Consider the following 17,401-nt stretch of genomic DNA (forward strand, 5'->3'; position numbering starts at 1 on the left):
TCATTTAAATGATTATGGGGTACCTCTTCTCCCTTTCATACTCTAAATGTTGAAAGGATTTTTTAATACTCACTTCCTCACCTTCCATTTGCTCCTCAATCCCTCTGCAACTTTCCTTCCAACCTCTCCATTTAACTGAAATAGTTCTTCAAAATTACCAATGGCCTCTGCTTTAAAACTTGTCCTTTTTAAAATTTCTCTTCCACATCTGACTCTGCCAACCACTTCTTCTTCGTGAACTCTTTCCCCTCCAGTGGCTGCTGTGAGGTTGCTCTGACCTGGTTTTCTCCTGCCTTCCTGCTTCTTCTTGGTTTCTTCTTCTGGGTCATCATCCATTTCCCTTCCATCAGACATAGTTACCATCCAAAGCTCTGTGCTGGGCCTCCTCCTCTTACATATCAACTCCCATGGATACCATTGTCTCCACAAAGATGCCTCCTGAATCTGTCTCTAACCCTACTCTTTCTCTTCCTGAACTCCTGTCCCAATTTTGTCATCAATCAATTGCCTGCCATGCATCTCCCATTCACAATGCTCCATCAAATTTAACATGTCCAGTTGACGAATGTCCATTTTGCATCTACAAACTAGCCTACCTATTTCCTCTTCTCTCCCTTCACACAGCCATGGCCCTAACTCTGGTTGGATGACTGCAATGGGCCTCCGAATTGACCTTGCTGCTTCTAGTATTTCTCTTCTCTACTTCAACTTTCTGGATAGCTGGCAAATTCGTATTCCTAAATCACAGACAGGGCTGACCCTATCACTTTCCCGATCAAATTTTTCAGTGTCTCCCCATTGTCTCTAGGATAAAACACAAACTCTAAAATATGATTTTTTACCCATTGCTTCCTTGTCCTCTGAACTGGCCTTTTAGGGGTTCTCTCAACTTGATGTGCATCTCTACTAGCACCCCCACTGTGCTGTGCCCTCATTTTGTTTCTTATAATCCCTAGCTTCCTTCATGGCTCAACTCAGGGGTCACCTTCTTGAGCCCCTCAATTGTTAAGCTCCTCTTTCTTTTGAAATGACTGTGAACATATTGTTCTCCCCTCCCCACTGCCTTCCCCCAACAAGAAAATATAAGCACCTGAAAGGTGAGAGATTGTCTTTATTTTGGGTCACATGAATCCTGCACCATTCCTACACTAAGCTCCTACTTTTCAAAAGTTCACCAAATTTTCTTGAATGTTCTAGGGTGAACCTGGAATGACAATAGATGATTTGCTACTTTTTTCAGTTTGAGATTGCTTTACCATGGGATTGTCACATGAAGATAGTGTCATATAGACCTCACAGAAGGAAAGCAGTTATAGATCTTGGCTACTTGCAAAAACAGAGTCTGAGAAAGCAATATAAGAACTGGGTTGTTGATTTTTTTTTTAACCAAACCTATCATTAGTGTAAGGAGTCCCTTGTGAGAAACATCTCCTACCCATGCCAGGTGCATCTGACACCAGGGAGGAGAAATTCAATTAACTGACACTATTTAGCACTGCTCTTTTAAGATTTCGAATAAAAGGATGAACAAATAATTCAAACCAATACTTCAAAGATCTCATCCTTCTTGAGCTCTCTATAGCATCTGGCACTACTGATCACTTCTCTTAGATACTTTCTCCTCCTGAGATTTTCATGACTCTGCTCTTGCTCTCCTCACTAAACTGACACAATGTCTATCATCTAGTATATCCTTAATAAACACTTACTGACCACCATCTAATATTATTGACAGATTTCTGTTCCCAGTCTTCATTAACCTAGTTTATGACTTGCTATTGTACATCTTGTCTCCTTTCTGCTCTCCAGACAATGCTTCTCAACCTAAGATCTCTATGTTAGGCCAGTTGGAGCATGAAGACACAAATTATTATTAATATCCCCAAGGAGGATACTGCCCTCTTTAACCCTCAGAGTTTGCTCATCAGCAACAGATAAAAGCAGAGAGAATTTAATTTGGGGGGGAATGATGTTGAATTTGATCTATTATTCTGCCATTTCTTGACAGGAAGTACAACAAGAAAGCTATGAAGCAACGCCCCATTGGGGTGGAGTGGGCTCTGGGGAATTTGTTGCTCCTGAGTGACTTTTCCTATGTGTTTATGTATGTATTAATTTGTGTGGTGTGTCCCTTGGGAATTCCTGGGTATTGTACTAAAACTCAGGCTAATTTGTAATCTGCAGCAGCAGGTTGTCAAACTGAGGGGAAGAGACAGAGAAGTATGAGGGTAAGATAACATAGAAGAGTTTGGATGACGGGAGCACAGGGTCCCAAGATCAGTGAAAGCTTCCTGAGGTCTTGCCCAAATGTCTGGTTGAACTTTGGTCAAAAGTGAAAGATTCCTGGCATTCAAGGTCAGAGGACTCTGGTAGGCCAAATCTGCTCACAGCTCCCTGTGACTATATACTCTTGTTGACATCTCATCTAGACAGGCCAGGTAAATGTTCCTAATGACAATCTTAAGGCACAGTAAGAACCCCAGTTAGCAAAGGTAAATTTATCAGTAATGCCCCACTGAAGGAGGGGACCCTGCAGTTTTGAAGGTTTTATTACATAAAACCAAGGAGCATACATTATAATATGCTCTACCAGACTACAAGCTGGAAAGATTGACCTGGTGGTCAAGCGTGGGTCTGTCCTCAGAGGAGCAAACTGCTTCCATTCAGAGATTCATCCCCATCTCTTAGCCTGCCTCCCCTCCCTATTCCACCAGGATCTCTCCTTGCCCTCAATTTTCCTTCAGATTTCCACTTTTCCTGTCTCCCTCCCATCGGGATACCAACCTCTCCTCTTCCACATTAAGAATTCTAAAGGTCTACACCAACCCTCAGGTTCACTCCTCCCTGTTCAACTGTTGTATGCATTTGTCAAGGAAGTTGTAGGGGGATTCCTGCACAGGTGAGAGTTGGAATGGATGCCCCTTCCCATGTTTGGACCTTCCAGCTCTGGAATTCTAGAATTCTAAAAATCTTCTGAAAACAGAAGTCTATCCAAATAGATACAGATGAATAATTATTGCAAGACCAGAGGTTCTGCTATACTTTGGAGGAGAGGGAAGTTTTTTTTCTCCTACCTGCTTTCCTGGTGGAGAGGATTTGGCACTCCCATTATCTATTTCTTCTGCCACAGTCTCATCACTGACACTATCCTCTAAATGGAAGCTTGCATACACATGTATTTTGGTAGCGAGATCATCTTGTAGGTCCTCCAGGTCTTCTTCATCACTTCCTGGCTGGTTCTTCCATTGTTTCATCAGTTCCAGGACATTTGTGGGTCTCACAGGAGTCAGTGTATTGCCCTGATTTTAACAGTTAATATTTAGTGATTTAAACAATATGGATAATTAAACAATCCCTATCTCATCATCTCATAGTACTTATACTATTTTCAACTTAGAACCAAAAAACAAACAACAAACAAAAAACCCACAAATCACAGCCTCCACAACCATATTAAGCTGAAACTGCAATAATTATAGAGGACAATTCCAACACAAAGAATTTAAATAATAAAAAAATTGGTGGAGAGTGAAGAAAAAAACAAACAAACATGGTTTAGGAGGGAAAAGACCCTGACCTCCATAAGTATTCTGTTTTCCAGTTACTGGTGAACATTTTTATTGAATGAAGTTTCTGTTACTCTTTTCAAAAATAGAGGCAAGAGTACAATAATCAGAACCAGAAATTCACTTATGTGCATTCTGCTGGGCTGTTAATTAGTTGTAGTGCTTTATAGTCAAACCTCATATATAGAAATATTGCTTAACCTGAGTCCTTCCTTCAAAATTCAAGTCCTGAGACATTCACATATCATTCGTTGAACTTAAGTGTATTTTTGCTGACTGGAAATTACTTGTGTCTTAAATAAAGGCAGGAGACTTTGTTTAAATATTAGCTAAGGAGCATTTCAATAAATAAATTTGCTAATTTTTCTCTCCTTTTACAATCTGCCTAGTTTAGATTTTATCTTTAGCATATGCTATATATTATACATCTGTGTGTATGTTGTTCAGGTGTTTCAGTCATGTCTGACTCTTCATGAACCCATCTGGAGTTTTCTTGGCAAAGATTATGGAGTGATTTGCCATTTACTTTTCCAGGCCATGTTACAGATGAAGAAACTGAGGCAAACACGTTTAAATGACTTGTCCAGGATCGTACAGCTGGTAAGTGTCTGAGGCTGAATTTGAACTCAGGTTTTCAAGGGACCTGCAAGTGAGTCACTTAACCTCTGTCTGTCTCAAGTGTCCTCATCTGTAACATGGCCTGGAGGGGTAGCTAGGTGGCACTGTGGAAAGAGTATTGGCCTGGAAACAGGAAGACCTGAGTTCAAATCCAAATCCATCCTCAGACACATAATACTTACCTAGCTAGCTGTGTGACCTTAGGCAAGTCACTTAACCCTATTCCCTTGCAAAAAACAAACAAACAAACAAAAAGCCAAACAAACAAAATGGCCTGGAGAAGGAAATGGCAAACCACTCCATAATCTTTGCCAAGAAAACTCCAAAAGGATCATGAAGAGTCAGACATGACTGAAAAACCTGAACAACATACACACAGGCCCAAACATATGGCATATGCCATAAATAAAACATTATCTACCTCCCAGAATTGCTGTGAGAATAAAATGAGATGATGTTTGTTAAAAATGCCAATATTATTATGATTATTCATACAATTTAGCAAATTTTCTTTTAGAATCATTATATGGAGGTTCCCAAGGTAGAATATTACCTCATCATTAATTACACATTCAAAAAGCAAACAGGCAGAAACAGAAAGGAATACTTAAAAGCAAAATGAAAGAAATGGCAGAACTTACCTTCTGGTTTCAAAGACAAATATACAACAAAGCTGAATGCAAAAGCAGAATGTACAGCACAACCTCAGTCCATATTGGGATGTTTTGGTCAATGCCAACTTGCTCTACCACAAGAGAATGGAATATTCTAATTCCCGAGGGAGGGAGCTGAGACCAAGAAGACTCTGCTGGATCTGGACCCCCTATTCTCAATCTGCTGAGGCTCACTCTCCAGGAGAGCTTCAGGAAGTCAACACCCTCTATTTTCAATTTTATATCTCACATCACCCTCTTCTGCAAGCTCCACAGGAACAAATTGCATTATTCCTTGTTCTACCTTCATACTCAAGTGTTACCTATTCCTAGAAAGTCCTCACTCCTCTTGGATCTATAGAACTCCTGTTGCTGTTGTTGTTCAACTGTGTCCAATTCTTCCTGAATCCATTTTGAGCTTTCTTGGCAAAAATACTGGAATGCTTTGCCATTTCTAACTCCACTCTTTTTACAAATGAGGAAATTGAGGCAAGCAAAGGTTAAGTGACTTGTTCAGGATTGCGCTGCTAGTAAATGTCTGAGGTCACATTTGAACTCAGGTCTTCCTGAGGTCCGGGCCACATGCTCTATCCATTGTGCCACCTAGCAGTCCCTAGCAACTAGTACTCCAACCAATGCATCAAAAACCAACCCATATGACCCCCTCCAGAAAGTCTGCAGTCTATTATAATCATACTTTCTATCATTCTAAACATCATGTCTTTAATGTACATTAATGTGCATTTGCAAGTTAACTTTGGTTGCAATTAGGCTTTCTTTCCTCATCTTTCCAACATGAGGTCCATGAGAGTGGGAATCATTTTTAATCTAAACTTTGCATTTTCTCTAGTTACAAGCACAGTGTTCTGCAAACAGTGGATTCTTAATATTTTTTAATGAATTAAATAATTCACTGATTCACCCAACAATCATTTTATCATGTCCCTATTAAGTTTCACAACACAGGGATAAATACTGGGATTTCTGCTCTCAAGGAGCTCACAGTCTAGCAGGAACAATAACTACAAAATGGGGGCAGCTTTGTGGAGTGCAGGCATAGTATGCCTACTATTATCATTTTTTATGCCTACTATTATTAATTGGGTTTCTGAAAACGGAATGTTAGGGAAGGAAGACTTCATTGGATAGAGCACTGGTCTTGAGTTCAGGAGGACCTGAGTTCAAATCAGCACTTAATAATTACCTATCTGTGTGACCTTGGGCAAGTCACTTAACCCTGCTGCCTTGCAAAAACCAAAATTTTTTTTTATAAAAAAGAATACCTAAGGGTGGCTAGGTGGCATAGTGGATAAAGCACCAGCCTTGGAGTCAGGAGTACCTGGGTTCAAATCCGGTCTCAGACACTTAATAATGACCTAGATGTGTGGCCTTGGGCAAGCCACTTAACCCCATTTGCCTTGCAAAAAACCCTAAAAATAAATAAATAAAAAAGAATACCCCTCTCCTTCATCTTAAAAAAAAAACACTACAAAATGAAGTACTAGGGAGGAAAGCCATATAAGAAGCCTGACTAGGTGTTATAGAAATTTAAGAGAAGAAAAGATTATCTACTAAGAAAGACCAAGGAACACTTTGAGTAAATAGCATCTAAAGTGGTATAAAAGGACTAACAATGGAAGATGGAGAGGAAACAGCCTGAACAAAGGCAAAGTAGGGAAAGAGTAAGGGATGTTATGTGAATAACACTCAAGTCTATCTAGAGTATAGGAAGTAGTGGGAGATGTGAAAGGAAAGGTAGGAAGGGAACAGAGAAGAGATGGACACGGCTGACCTGGCTGACAGGTTTGGACTTGATCTTACTGGAAATAAATTTCCTGAAAGGACTAGGCTTTAGGAACATGAATCTGTTGACCCAGTGTAAGACGGATGAGGATACAGAGAAGTGGAGGAATCAGGCAGGAGACTTGGAGCCCCAAGGGTAAGGTGGCAATTAAAGAAAAGATCCAGAGAAATAAATCAGAGAAAATAATCCTAGTTATTCTGCCAATGGGGGACAAGAGCTTTGAAGGGCAAGTCCTTCTTGAATCTGACCTTCAGAAACATAAGGAAGCTTTTCCCTTGTTCTGTCCTATTCATTTATATGCATGCATACTTTGTATTATTTTCTTTGAAAAACCTTGGTTACAGATAACACATTACAAAATGCACAAAACATCAACCAAATGATGGAGATCTTTCATCCATGGAGCCCTTTGAAAGATGGCGCTACATTTTGTGTGAGTTGTTACATCAGGAAAGGTTGGCTTTGGAGCAGGGAGCCTGCCATGTTTGCTTTGGACTATTTCAAACAGAGACTCTGAAGTGAATGTCACAAGGGCTGTACACATTTAAGCAAAGGGTTTTGTCTTTTAGAAGTTTGTAAAGTGGCGCTATTCTTCTAAACTTCACACACTGAACTCCTGAGGGTAGTCTTGTTCAGGGTGCACTCTTCCTAGCATATTATTCCTAGAGCAGATAATTCAAAGAGGCTCATAAGGGGACAGCAATAAAATGTTATAAAGGAATCTAAGATGAGTAACTCAGACAAATCATCTAAGCTTATAACTGAATTATATCAATTAGTAACTTCGATTAAATGATCCATCAGGAATCACTTGCATAGCCTGTGGGTCCAAACCATGCATCGTCTTCAGTTGACAACAGAGAAATCACTAGGCAAACCAGATCCAAAGGAGTTTCACATTGGGATTTTGTTCAAATCTAAGTGTGCTTACTACAGACTTCCAATGACTGTTTATTACCTCACTTGGGCAACTATTTGGTATCAAACCTGCTTAGTACAAAGCAAAAATTAGAGCTAACATTTTGGTAGCTTTTAAATCATTTTTGGCACTTCCCATTTGATGCTAGCAAGTTTAATGACAATATGTACATTGTGAGAGGGAATGGGATAACAAAGATAAAAATGACAGTTCCTGCAATCAAGAAACTTTATATTCTACTGGGAAAGGTGGGGGAGGGGGTTGATCTACAACATAAAAACAGGTTAAGTGTACCAATAAGCAGTGGTGTCCAATTCACACAGAAATGGAGATCACTAGGCTGTACAAAAAGATCTCTGCAGGCTATATATTAACTTAGCTTTAAAATGTAATATTATCTCTGTTTTATTGCATTTTAATTTATGTTGTTGAATTTTTCCCAATTATATTTTAATCTGGTTCAGTCTGCACTTGGGAGTGTTGTGGGTTGCAAACATTCTACTGCCTGTATATTGGACACCTTTGCTCTAAGTCTACTAGCCTGTGACTTTCTTTGGAGAAGAGATGGTCTTTTGCCTCTTTTATTTGCCTCCTTTATTTCTCAAGCTTTTAACCTAATGCCTAATGCCATTTATTAGTTTACTGGTTGGCTAAAGTAGGGTTGGAAAGAGGAGATGGAGATTTAAATAATATGCTTAAATAAAATCTGAGAAATTTCAGTGCTAGGAGATCAAGGAAGGAGGTGATTCATGGAGGAAGATGAAAATTCTGAAAGGCAGAGATGAGGAGGCACAGAGAGCTCAGGCAATCACTAGGAGTTCAATTTGGAAAAGAGTGAGTGAAGGAGAGTTCTATGAATCTAAGCTAGAAAGATTGGAGCCAAACTTCACAGAGTCTTATTTATTTAGATGCCAGTTTTCATCTGGATTATTTAGAGGAAATGGGGAATAACTGAAATTTGGTGGGGTTAGGCAGACTAGTGTCTATAACCTTTGAGCAAATCACTGTTCTCAGTGCGGGGGAAGATATGAAGTCTAAGAAAAAAAGATCCTCCTCATCTTCATGGACTGGATGGACCAGATAAATACTCAGATAGCCATAATAAGCAATGTTGCATAATATATCTGTTTAGGAGATATGCAAGACATAATGTTAGGTGAGATTTATTTCTAAAGCAAGGAGTTACTTGAGTATTATCATCCTCATGTAACATGAGAAAATGGACACTCAAAGCAGTAAAATAACCCCTGTAAATCACAGGAAATGGGATATGCTAAAAAAAAAAAGTAAAACAAAATACAAAACAAAACAAGAATACAAGCCAAAATTAGATCCTTGAGGCACTCTGACCAAGTTTATATCAGTCATTTAATGACAATTCTGAGTCTAATCATTCCACCAGTCCTGAGTTCATCTTGCATTTCTAGTATTCAGCCTGCATTTCCCCATTCTGCTCATGAGAATAACATAAGAGATTTACTAAAACCTAGGTATGCTGTGCCTGAAGCATAGTAAATGATCTACTAAAGGAACACATTCATCTCCATCCTAATATTATTAAGTTATTCCTTTAAGATATGATATTAAGTAAAAACATTCAGAAACAGAGCAAGACAAGAACAACAGCTTAGATAATCAGCCAAACATTTTACAGTAGTAGAGTTTTAAAAAACCCCCAGTAGAAACATATTTATGTAGCAAATTAAATGGAAAGGGGAGAGGAGAAGGAGGAAGAGAAAGAGAAGGAGGAAGAAGAGGAGGAAACAGAGGAAGAGGAGGAGGATTTGGTTTCAGTGCCTCAATATAGGGGCCATAGGATGCAATCACAGATGATGAGTATTTAATGGGTTAATAAGGCAACATCATTATCCCATTAAAGGAAGTATAAACACCTCTCTTTGAATAAAGAAGTAACTCACTGGAGGAATAAAAATTGGTCATGTCCTTGTAGGGGTTTTTAAATCAATAATCCCTAGAGACAGTAGGCATTTCATTAATTTAGGTGAAGTCAAGTAGGAACAAGAAGTCAGGGAAGAATCCAGGTCTTCATCTCTTGGAGGGATGGGGGGAGATGGGATTTTTCCTCATCTAAACCTCCCTCCAATTTCCCTTCCTCAGGTACATTTTCCCAAAGCAGAGTTACAGAGTGAGTTCCAGAGAGTCAGAAACACAGCTGAAGGAGTAGAGACATAATTCAGACAGACCTAGATACAGAGTCAATTGCTTTAGGTTGAAAGTAGTTTGAAAGAGAGAGACACCAAGCAGGATAGAAGAGAGCCAGGATTTCTATGTCCGGGCAGCAACAGATTCTGGGAGATCAGATTTGGCTTGTATTCTTGTTTTGAATTTTGTATTTTATTTTCCTTTTTTTTTTAATTTTAGCATATCCTATTTCCCGTGATTTACAGAGGTTATTTTATGGCTTTGAGTGTCCATTTTCTCGTGTTACATGAGGATGATAATACTCAAATACTTGCACTGGGAGACCAACCTGCCTAAAGGAGATGTTGAGCTCGGGAAGCTTTGTGAGGATTCCATAGAAATGAAAAGGTTTTCAGACCCAGAGGAGTGAATGGCCTTTGCCACGTATCTTCCCTACTTGTGTTTCCCTTACACATCTACTCTTTCCCAGAGGTGCTGTATGTATTCATGGGAGAGTGAGTCTCAGGTTTGGGGTGAAAATGTTTGGAAGCTAATGATCTTACTGTGACATGTTAGGAAATACCATTACTTTGAGCTAATTATATCTACTGCTGTTTGGTTGTTTTAATTGTTTCAAACTCTTCATAATCCCCTTTGGGAATTTAAAACATTTTCATCTTAAGCTTAAATATAAAATATTAAAGAGAAACAATATATAACCATGCACACAACAGAACATAAGAGAATATTCAATATAAAACAATAAACTTCCATTTCAAGAAAATCTATATAATAAATACTACAGATGATATTTGAAGTTGTTCATCTTTTCCTTGTTTCCTTATAGCTTTTATTTTATTCTCTGCCATAGGCTTTTTAATTTATTTCCCCCTCCTACCCCAAAGTTTATAATTAATTATAGAAATATATATATTCATTATACATAAAAATGTATATCCATACATATACACAGATATCTATAATCATACCCATATATACACATATACATTCACATGCATATATGTAAGACTGTTCTATGCTTATTTTCACTTGTTCTCTGTTTCTCTGAAGGTGAAAAGCATCTTCCTTCATCAGTCCAAGTCTTTTCATATTTGTATGATTCCATCAGCTTATCATTTTCTACACCAATATTCCAATATTCCAGCATTCCAATCTTATACTGTCTAGTTATTTTAAATATTCTAAAACAATATTGATATGGCTGATAATATAGTAGAGTTTCCCTATTTTTCTTAAATCTGTTTTGGGTTTAACTATCTGAAATCCTGATTGTTAGTCCTGCTTTTTTTTTTACATAATGAATTCTACTCCTAATCTTTATTTTATGCTTCTATGTATCTCTTCATTTTTCTAGCATTTCCTGAAAGAAATATATTGTTAAAAATTTTTTTCAATCTGGTATCTGGGCAGGTAGGTGGTGCAGTGGATAAGGCACTGACCCTGAAGTCAGGAGGACCTGAGTTCAAATGTGACCTTGGGCAAGTCACTTACCCCCATTGCCTTAAATAAATAAACACAAAAAAATCTGGTATCTGTTTCCATTTTATGGGTGAATACATCCAATTCACATTCTAAACTATAGTTACTTGTTTAATTTTCCTCCTTCCTATTTTCCTCACTATTTTTCTCACCTTATTTCTGTTCCTCCTCACTTTTCTGCTTTACTTCCCCCTACTACCTTGACATTCTACTCCTTAATCTAACCACCTTCAAGCATCCCTCCCTTATCCTCTCTCCCCACTATCCCCATGGGCTCTTGTTTGTATCTGAGTTTAGGAGACTTTTATACTCTTCCAGTTTGATATGTTGTTCCCTCTTTTTCCCATTCCCATTCATCTACACATTCTTCTATACCTCCCTTATCCTATTCTCACTCTCTAAATCAGTACCTTTCCCATCTCTTCATTTCTTTCTGAATTTAGAAGACTTGTATACCCTTCTAGATAGATATGTATGTGTTCCCTCTTTTATGCATTCCTGATAAGAGTAGGGTTCCAGAACTACCAGCCCTCCTCCCCCATCTAATTTATATCAGTGCATCCTGTCACACTTCATTTGTATAATTACTTTTTATGTCTTCCTAAACCATTTTTCTTTTTAGAATCACATCATATTCAGTTCTATCCCAATCTTTCTTTGGATCTACCCAATTACTAATTATAATCTTAGAAATATGATTTATATTTCCACAAATAAAAAATAAAAATTTTCCTTATTGAGTCCCTTGTAATTAGTTTTTGATGTTTCCCTTATATTTTCTTGATCTTGTATGTCAGGTTTTTTATTAAGTTCAGGTCTTTTTGCAACAAAATCCTGAAAGTCTGGTAATTCACTGAATGACCTTTTTTTGTTCAGAATTATGCTTCATTTTGCTGAGTTTGATTTTTTTTTGCTGCAACTTCAGTTCTTTTGCTCTTTGATACTTAGTGTTACAAGACCTGCAGTCTTTTAATGCAGCTGCTGCTAGGTCTTGAATAATTCCAATTGTGATTCCATCACATTTGAATGGTTTTTTTTTCCCTTGTTACTTATAATAGTTCCTCTTTAACCTAGGGGTTTCAGAATTTGACTATGATATTCCTGTAGCTTTCAGGTGGATTTTTTTCCTAATTCTACTTTCCCCTCTTGTTCTAACACTTCAGGACAATTTTCTCAAATTATTTCTTGTATTATTATATCTCAATTCTTTCTTTGACCAAAGTTTTCAGGTGGTGTGATCTATCTGTTCATCTTGATCTGTTTTTCAGTTTTTACTTATGAGATATTTTACATTCCCTTCTATTTTTTTCATTCTTTATATTCATTTTTATATTTCTTGGTCTCATAACTTTGCTGACTTCCCCTTGCCCAAATCTAATTTTCAAGGAGTCTTTTTCTCTCTTATGATTCTGGATCTCCCTTTTCCAGTTGGTTGGCTTTCTTTTCATAATCTTCTTATTTTTCTTGGATTATTCTTTTTAAAAATTTCCCAATATTTTTTATTTGATTTTTTTGCAAGGCAAATGGGGTTAAGTGTTTTATTTGACTTTTAAAGGCTTTTTTTGATTTCTTCTTTGGATTCTTTTTGGTCAAGTATTTGAGTCTCTCTTGGCAAAACACTAGAATCATTTGCCCTTTCTTTCTCCAGCTCATTTTACAGATGAAGATCTGAGGCAAATAGGATTAAGTGACTTCCCCAGGGTCACAGAACTGGTAAGTGTCTGAGGTCAAATTTGAACTTAGGAAGATGAGTGTTCTTGACTCCAAGTCCAGCACTCTTTCCACTGTGGCACCCAGCTTCCTCTAGGCTGACTGTTAATTGGAAAGATACCAGTGGTGGCTTGTTGGGTAAACTTTTGGGAATGGAAACCCATAAGTTGATTCTGAAAGTATGAGGTAGTAGCCACAGTTTCCCAGAGTAAGTGCAAATTGGAGGAGGAGTCAAGAGAAAGTCCTACATATAGTTACACAGTATTTGGCTTTTTAAATAGTTTCTTTGAAATAATTGAAGCAGTTTCAACAGGTTTCTGCATTTTAGTAAAAAGAAAGGTGGGCTTATATGCCTTATGAGGAAAGAGAATTTATCTCTGGTAGTTTAGGGGACCATTTAGTGATTCATTGAGATAAGGATCAGCTTTCTGGAACTTAGATGCTATCTAGGAAATTTAGAGAAAAGAAAGTAAGAGCCATGATTTGAAAGGGTCTGGAAAATACCTCACAGACTTGTCCATTAGCCTTCAGTTGGCAAACAAACTCAATTCATGGGAGTAAGGTCTAAATTATGCACTCCATCCAAAGGATCGTGAGTGGCATGAATATATAACTTAAGGACTCCAAGATTACAGAAAAATATGAAGTTGGTATTCTGTTAAGCTGGAGTTGTTTCTTTTGGCAAGAGTACTACAAATAAGATGGCAGTGCCCTCAGAAACTAACCTAGGTTCCTGAAGCAGTTAGGGGATACAGTGGATAGAGTACCAATCAGGAGGACTTGAGGCCAAATCCAGCTTCAGAGACTTATTAGCTGTGTGTCCTTGGGCAAATCACTTTGCCATGACTACCTCATGTCCAGGCCCATCTCCAGTTATTCTGATCCATATCTGGCCACTGGACCCAGATGACTCCAGTGAAGTAAGTGAGGCTGATGACTTAGTACAGCAACCCCTTGCTCAAATCCAGTTCATGTGCTTATCATGGCATCACCTCCCTGATGGTCTTCTTCAAGAATGAAGGCCAAATATCACCATCCTCCTCATCATCATCATCAGAACCTAGGTTCCTAAGACTCTCCATTTATCATTATCATTTATAACCTAGAAGCAAATGAGGATTTTTTTTAAATTCATACAAATGTCCCACATACAAAAATTGAATGAAGTACACCATGGCTTCAAGAATACTCCTGCCTTATCTTGGGAAACAGGAAATCCAATGAAAATCCAAGCTGGGTTCTTCCACATTAGACCTCTACCATACACCCCTGGCACAACTTGAGCAGATTACTTGGAGGTAACCTGGCCATCCACAATAAAAGGAGAAGCCAAAATCATATGAATAGTCCATCTTTAAGTGTGTGCTGGAGACATAAGAATAGACTAGTGAGTAGCAGAATCAATTTTAGAACAAAGTCTAGTGTTTTTTCCACTGCATTACATTACCTCCCCCCCAAGATGGGCCTGATTATTTTACTATCATGATATAGAGAAGATAAAGGACAACTCAATAGGCAGTTGGAATTCAAAGACTTATTCTCATAAAAATGGCAAAGCTAAAAGAAATTTAAGAACTCAGAATACTGAAATTTTAGAGCTAGTAGTGAGTCTAAAGATCCAAACTCTCATTGGGAAATTGAGGTTTAAAAGGATCAGGACATGGAACAGGAACTGAAGAAGATGACTGATGCCAGAATTAGGGATTGTAGCATCACCATCATAAAGATGACAGTATTTTTCATAAAGTTCAAAGCAACAGCTGAGACATAAATGTACCACTGTGAAAATGACAAATGACTTGTTTTGTTATACACCTATTTTAACATCACTTTATGGATGTAAGTTTTCTTTGCCAAACAGACCCTGAACTTCCCATGGGAACCAATTTTCCTATTATTTTACTCTTTTCCCCCAACCCCACCCCCCTCTTTTCATAGCTCCTACTCAAAAAAGCCTTGTTGGACTTCAGGCACTCAATAAATGCTTGGTGGATGATATGGAAATATTTCCAAAGAACTATCTGGATAACCAAATAAGTCTTATGAGAGAGGTATTAAAATAATTCAACCATATTTGTTTTCATAGTGTTTGCTATGTTCAGCCAGGAGGTGGGGCAGTGGATAGAACTCTGGGTCTGGAGTCAAGAAAACATCTTTCTGAGTTGAAATCCAGGATCAGAGTTTTACTAGCTGTGTGACCCTGGGCAAGTCAGTTTCTTCATCTGTAAAATGAACTGGGAAAGGAAATGGCAAACTACTCCAATATCTTTGACAAAAAACCCCAAATGGTGGGTCATAAAGAATTGGACATGTCTGGAAATGACTGAACAACAAGATCTATATATCTATCTCCAGTCTCTCGAGCCACTACTCCTATGTTACCATGACCTATGAGACATTCCAAACTTCATTCATACATATCATTCATAACAGGTCTTACTATCTTTCTTCCAAAACCTACATCTCTTCCAAACTTCTTTATCATTCTCAAGGGCACAATCATCCACCTTGTCACTTAGACTCAACTTCAGTGGCAATCTTGACTCTTGACTCTATTACCTTATATACAAGTAGTTGCCCAATCTTGCTGTTACAATGTCCACAACTTCTCTTGAATGTGTTCCCTTCTTTCCTCTCATTTGGCCATCACCCTAGATTAGAATCTCATCACTTTATCTGCACTATTGTAGCAGTCTCCTAATTTGTCTCTCTGCCTCAAGACTCACCTCTGCCCCTCGAATCCATCCTCCACAGATCTGATAAATTGATTTCATTAAGATGGTCTGACAATGTCACTGGTTTACTCAATAAATTCTATGGCTCTCTGTCACCTCTTGGATCAAATATAAAATCTTCTATTTGATATTCAAAACTCTTTATAGATGTTTAGTCATTTTTTTAGTCATGTCCAACTTTTCATATCTCCAATTGGTATATACTTGGTAAAGATACTGGAGCAATTTGCCATTTCTTTCATTTGCATTTTACTGATGAGGAAACTGAGGCAAATGGGGTTAAATGACTCATCTAACTAGTAAGTGTTCAACTCTATATGAACTCTATATTTGGGGCCTTCTTAGCAAAGATACTGGAGTGGTTTGCCATTTCCTCCTCTAATTCACTTTGCAGATGAGAACTCTGAGGCAAATAGAAGTAAGTGACTTGCCCAGGGTCACCTTGTCACTAAGTGTCTGAGTCCAGATTTAAGGAAGATGAGTCTTCTTGCCCTTAAAAACTCTCTAAGTTGACCTCAATTTGAATTTCCAGACTTACTATACATTATTCCACTTCATACACTCTGTCATTCAGCCATACTTAGAGTCTTATTTCCTCACACACAACACATCTTCTCTCTGCATGTCTTTGCCAACAGCTACACCCCGTCTGTCACTTATACCTCTCAGCATTTTGTTTCTTGTAAGACTGTTCAAGTGCCATCAACCCCATGAAAACTTTCTTCGTCCCTCCCACTGCCAGCAGGTTCCCCCTGAAAAATAGCTTTGTACCTCATTTGTACCCCCCCCCCTTTATGGATCTACCTGCTCCCTTGGCAGAATGTAAACCTTCTGGGGCAGTCTTGGATCTAGTTATCTCTAGTAATTAGTAAAGTGCCTGGGACCTTGTACCACATAAACATTTGATGACTCAGTTGGAACTTCTCCTATAGATGTCTCATCCTTTTGCATTATAGTCACTTGTACACATGAAGTAATCTCCTATTATACTGTGAATACCAGGTTGTCAGGGGGGCATTTTCTCACTTTTTGTTTTGCTCCCCCCCTGCTGGCAAAGCCAAGCTTAGAGTTGGTGTTTAATAAATGCTTGTTGAATTGAATCATCTTAATGAAACATTGGAAGACAAAAGCCATTGGGCTGCTTTGGTAAAAGACCATATATAAGGCTACAGAATCCAATGGCGATAAATGGGTAAGAACAAATAACACTATAACTCACTGTTATCCACTGGTTATCAAGCAGTTCTTTAGCCGTTATTCTGTGGGCAGGATCTACTTTCAGAAGCTGTTTCAAGACGCATTTAGCTGCAGGAAAAGAAAAGTCCCTGAAAATTCTCATTTCTCTTTAACAACAATGAATGACACTCACCTCAAAGTTTACCTTTGGCCATGTCTGCAAGGCATAAGGGGAGAGAAGACTTAGTAACTACATAAAAAATATCTTACTGTGTAGAAAGTCTGACTTGCCTGCATAGACAATCAAGAAGAGAATTTTTTCAGCCTATGATGAGGTTTTTCCTGACCTGCATTTCTCAGTTTGATGATTCACACAGTGCACATTAACCAGATCAGATGTGAACAAATATCTACTTTGTTAGGATGACCTCTGAATAGTGGAGATGTTCTGACCTCAACCACCCTTAATAGGTAGCCTGTCCTTAAAGCTCCATCCATCTCCTGCTTTCTGCTAACTTGATTTATTGTAGACAGTAGAATATTTGAAGAAGGGGATGAAAAGAAGAGCTGGACCTCTT

General features: G+C 38.2%; 1 protein-coding gene across 13 annotated transcripts in view; it reads right to left on the bottom strand.

Annotated features, from left to right (window-relative positions):
* Window positions 1-17,401, bottom strand: part of STK33 (serine/threonine kinase 33) — a 234,528-nt gene that overhangs the window by 15,685 nt on the left and 201,442 nt on the right. For 12 of the 13 annotated variants that reach the window (XM_074230242.1, XM_074230240.1, XM_074230244.1 and 9 more), the window contains 2 exons: window positions 16,867-16,952; window positions 3,075-3,299 (listed from right to left, as the gene is read on the bottom strand). In XM_074230242.1, the coding sequence (XP_074086343.1) occupies window positions 3,075-3,299; window positions 16,867-16,952 (311 nt within the window). The remainder of the gene's footprint in view (window positions 1-3,074; window positions 3,300-16,866; window positions 16,953-17,401) is intronic. The other variant, XM_074230247.1, reaches the window with a different exon arrangement.

Source organism: Macrotis lagotis, chromosome 3, assembly GCF_037893015.1.
Source record: "Macrotis lagotis isolate mMagLag1 chromosome 3, bilby.v1.9.chrom.fasta, whole genome shotgun sequence".
Classification (NCBI taxonomy): Eukaryota; Metazoa; Chordata; class Mammalia; order Peramelemorphia; family Peramelidae; genus Macrotis; species Macrotis lagotis.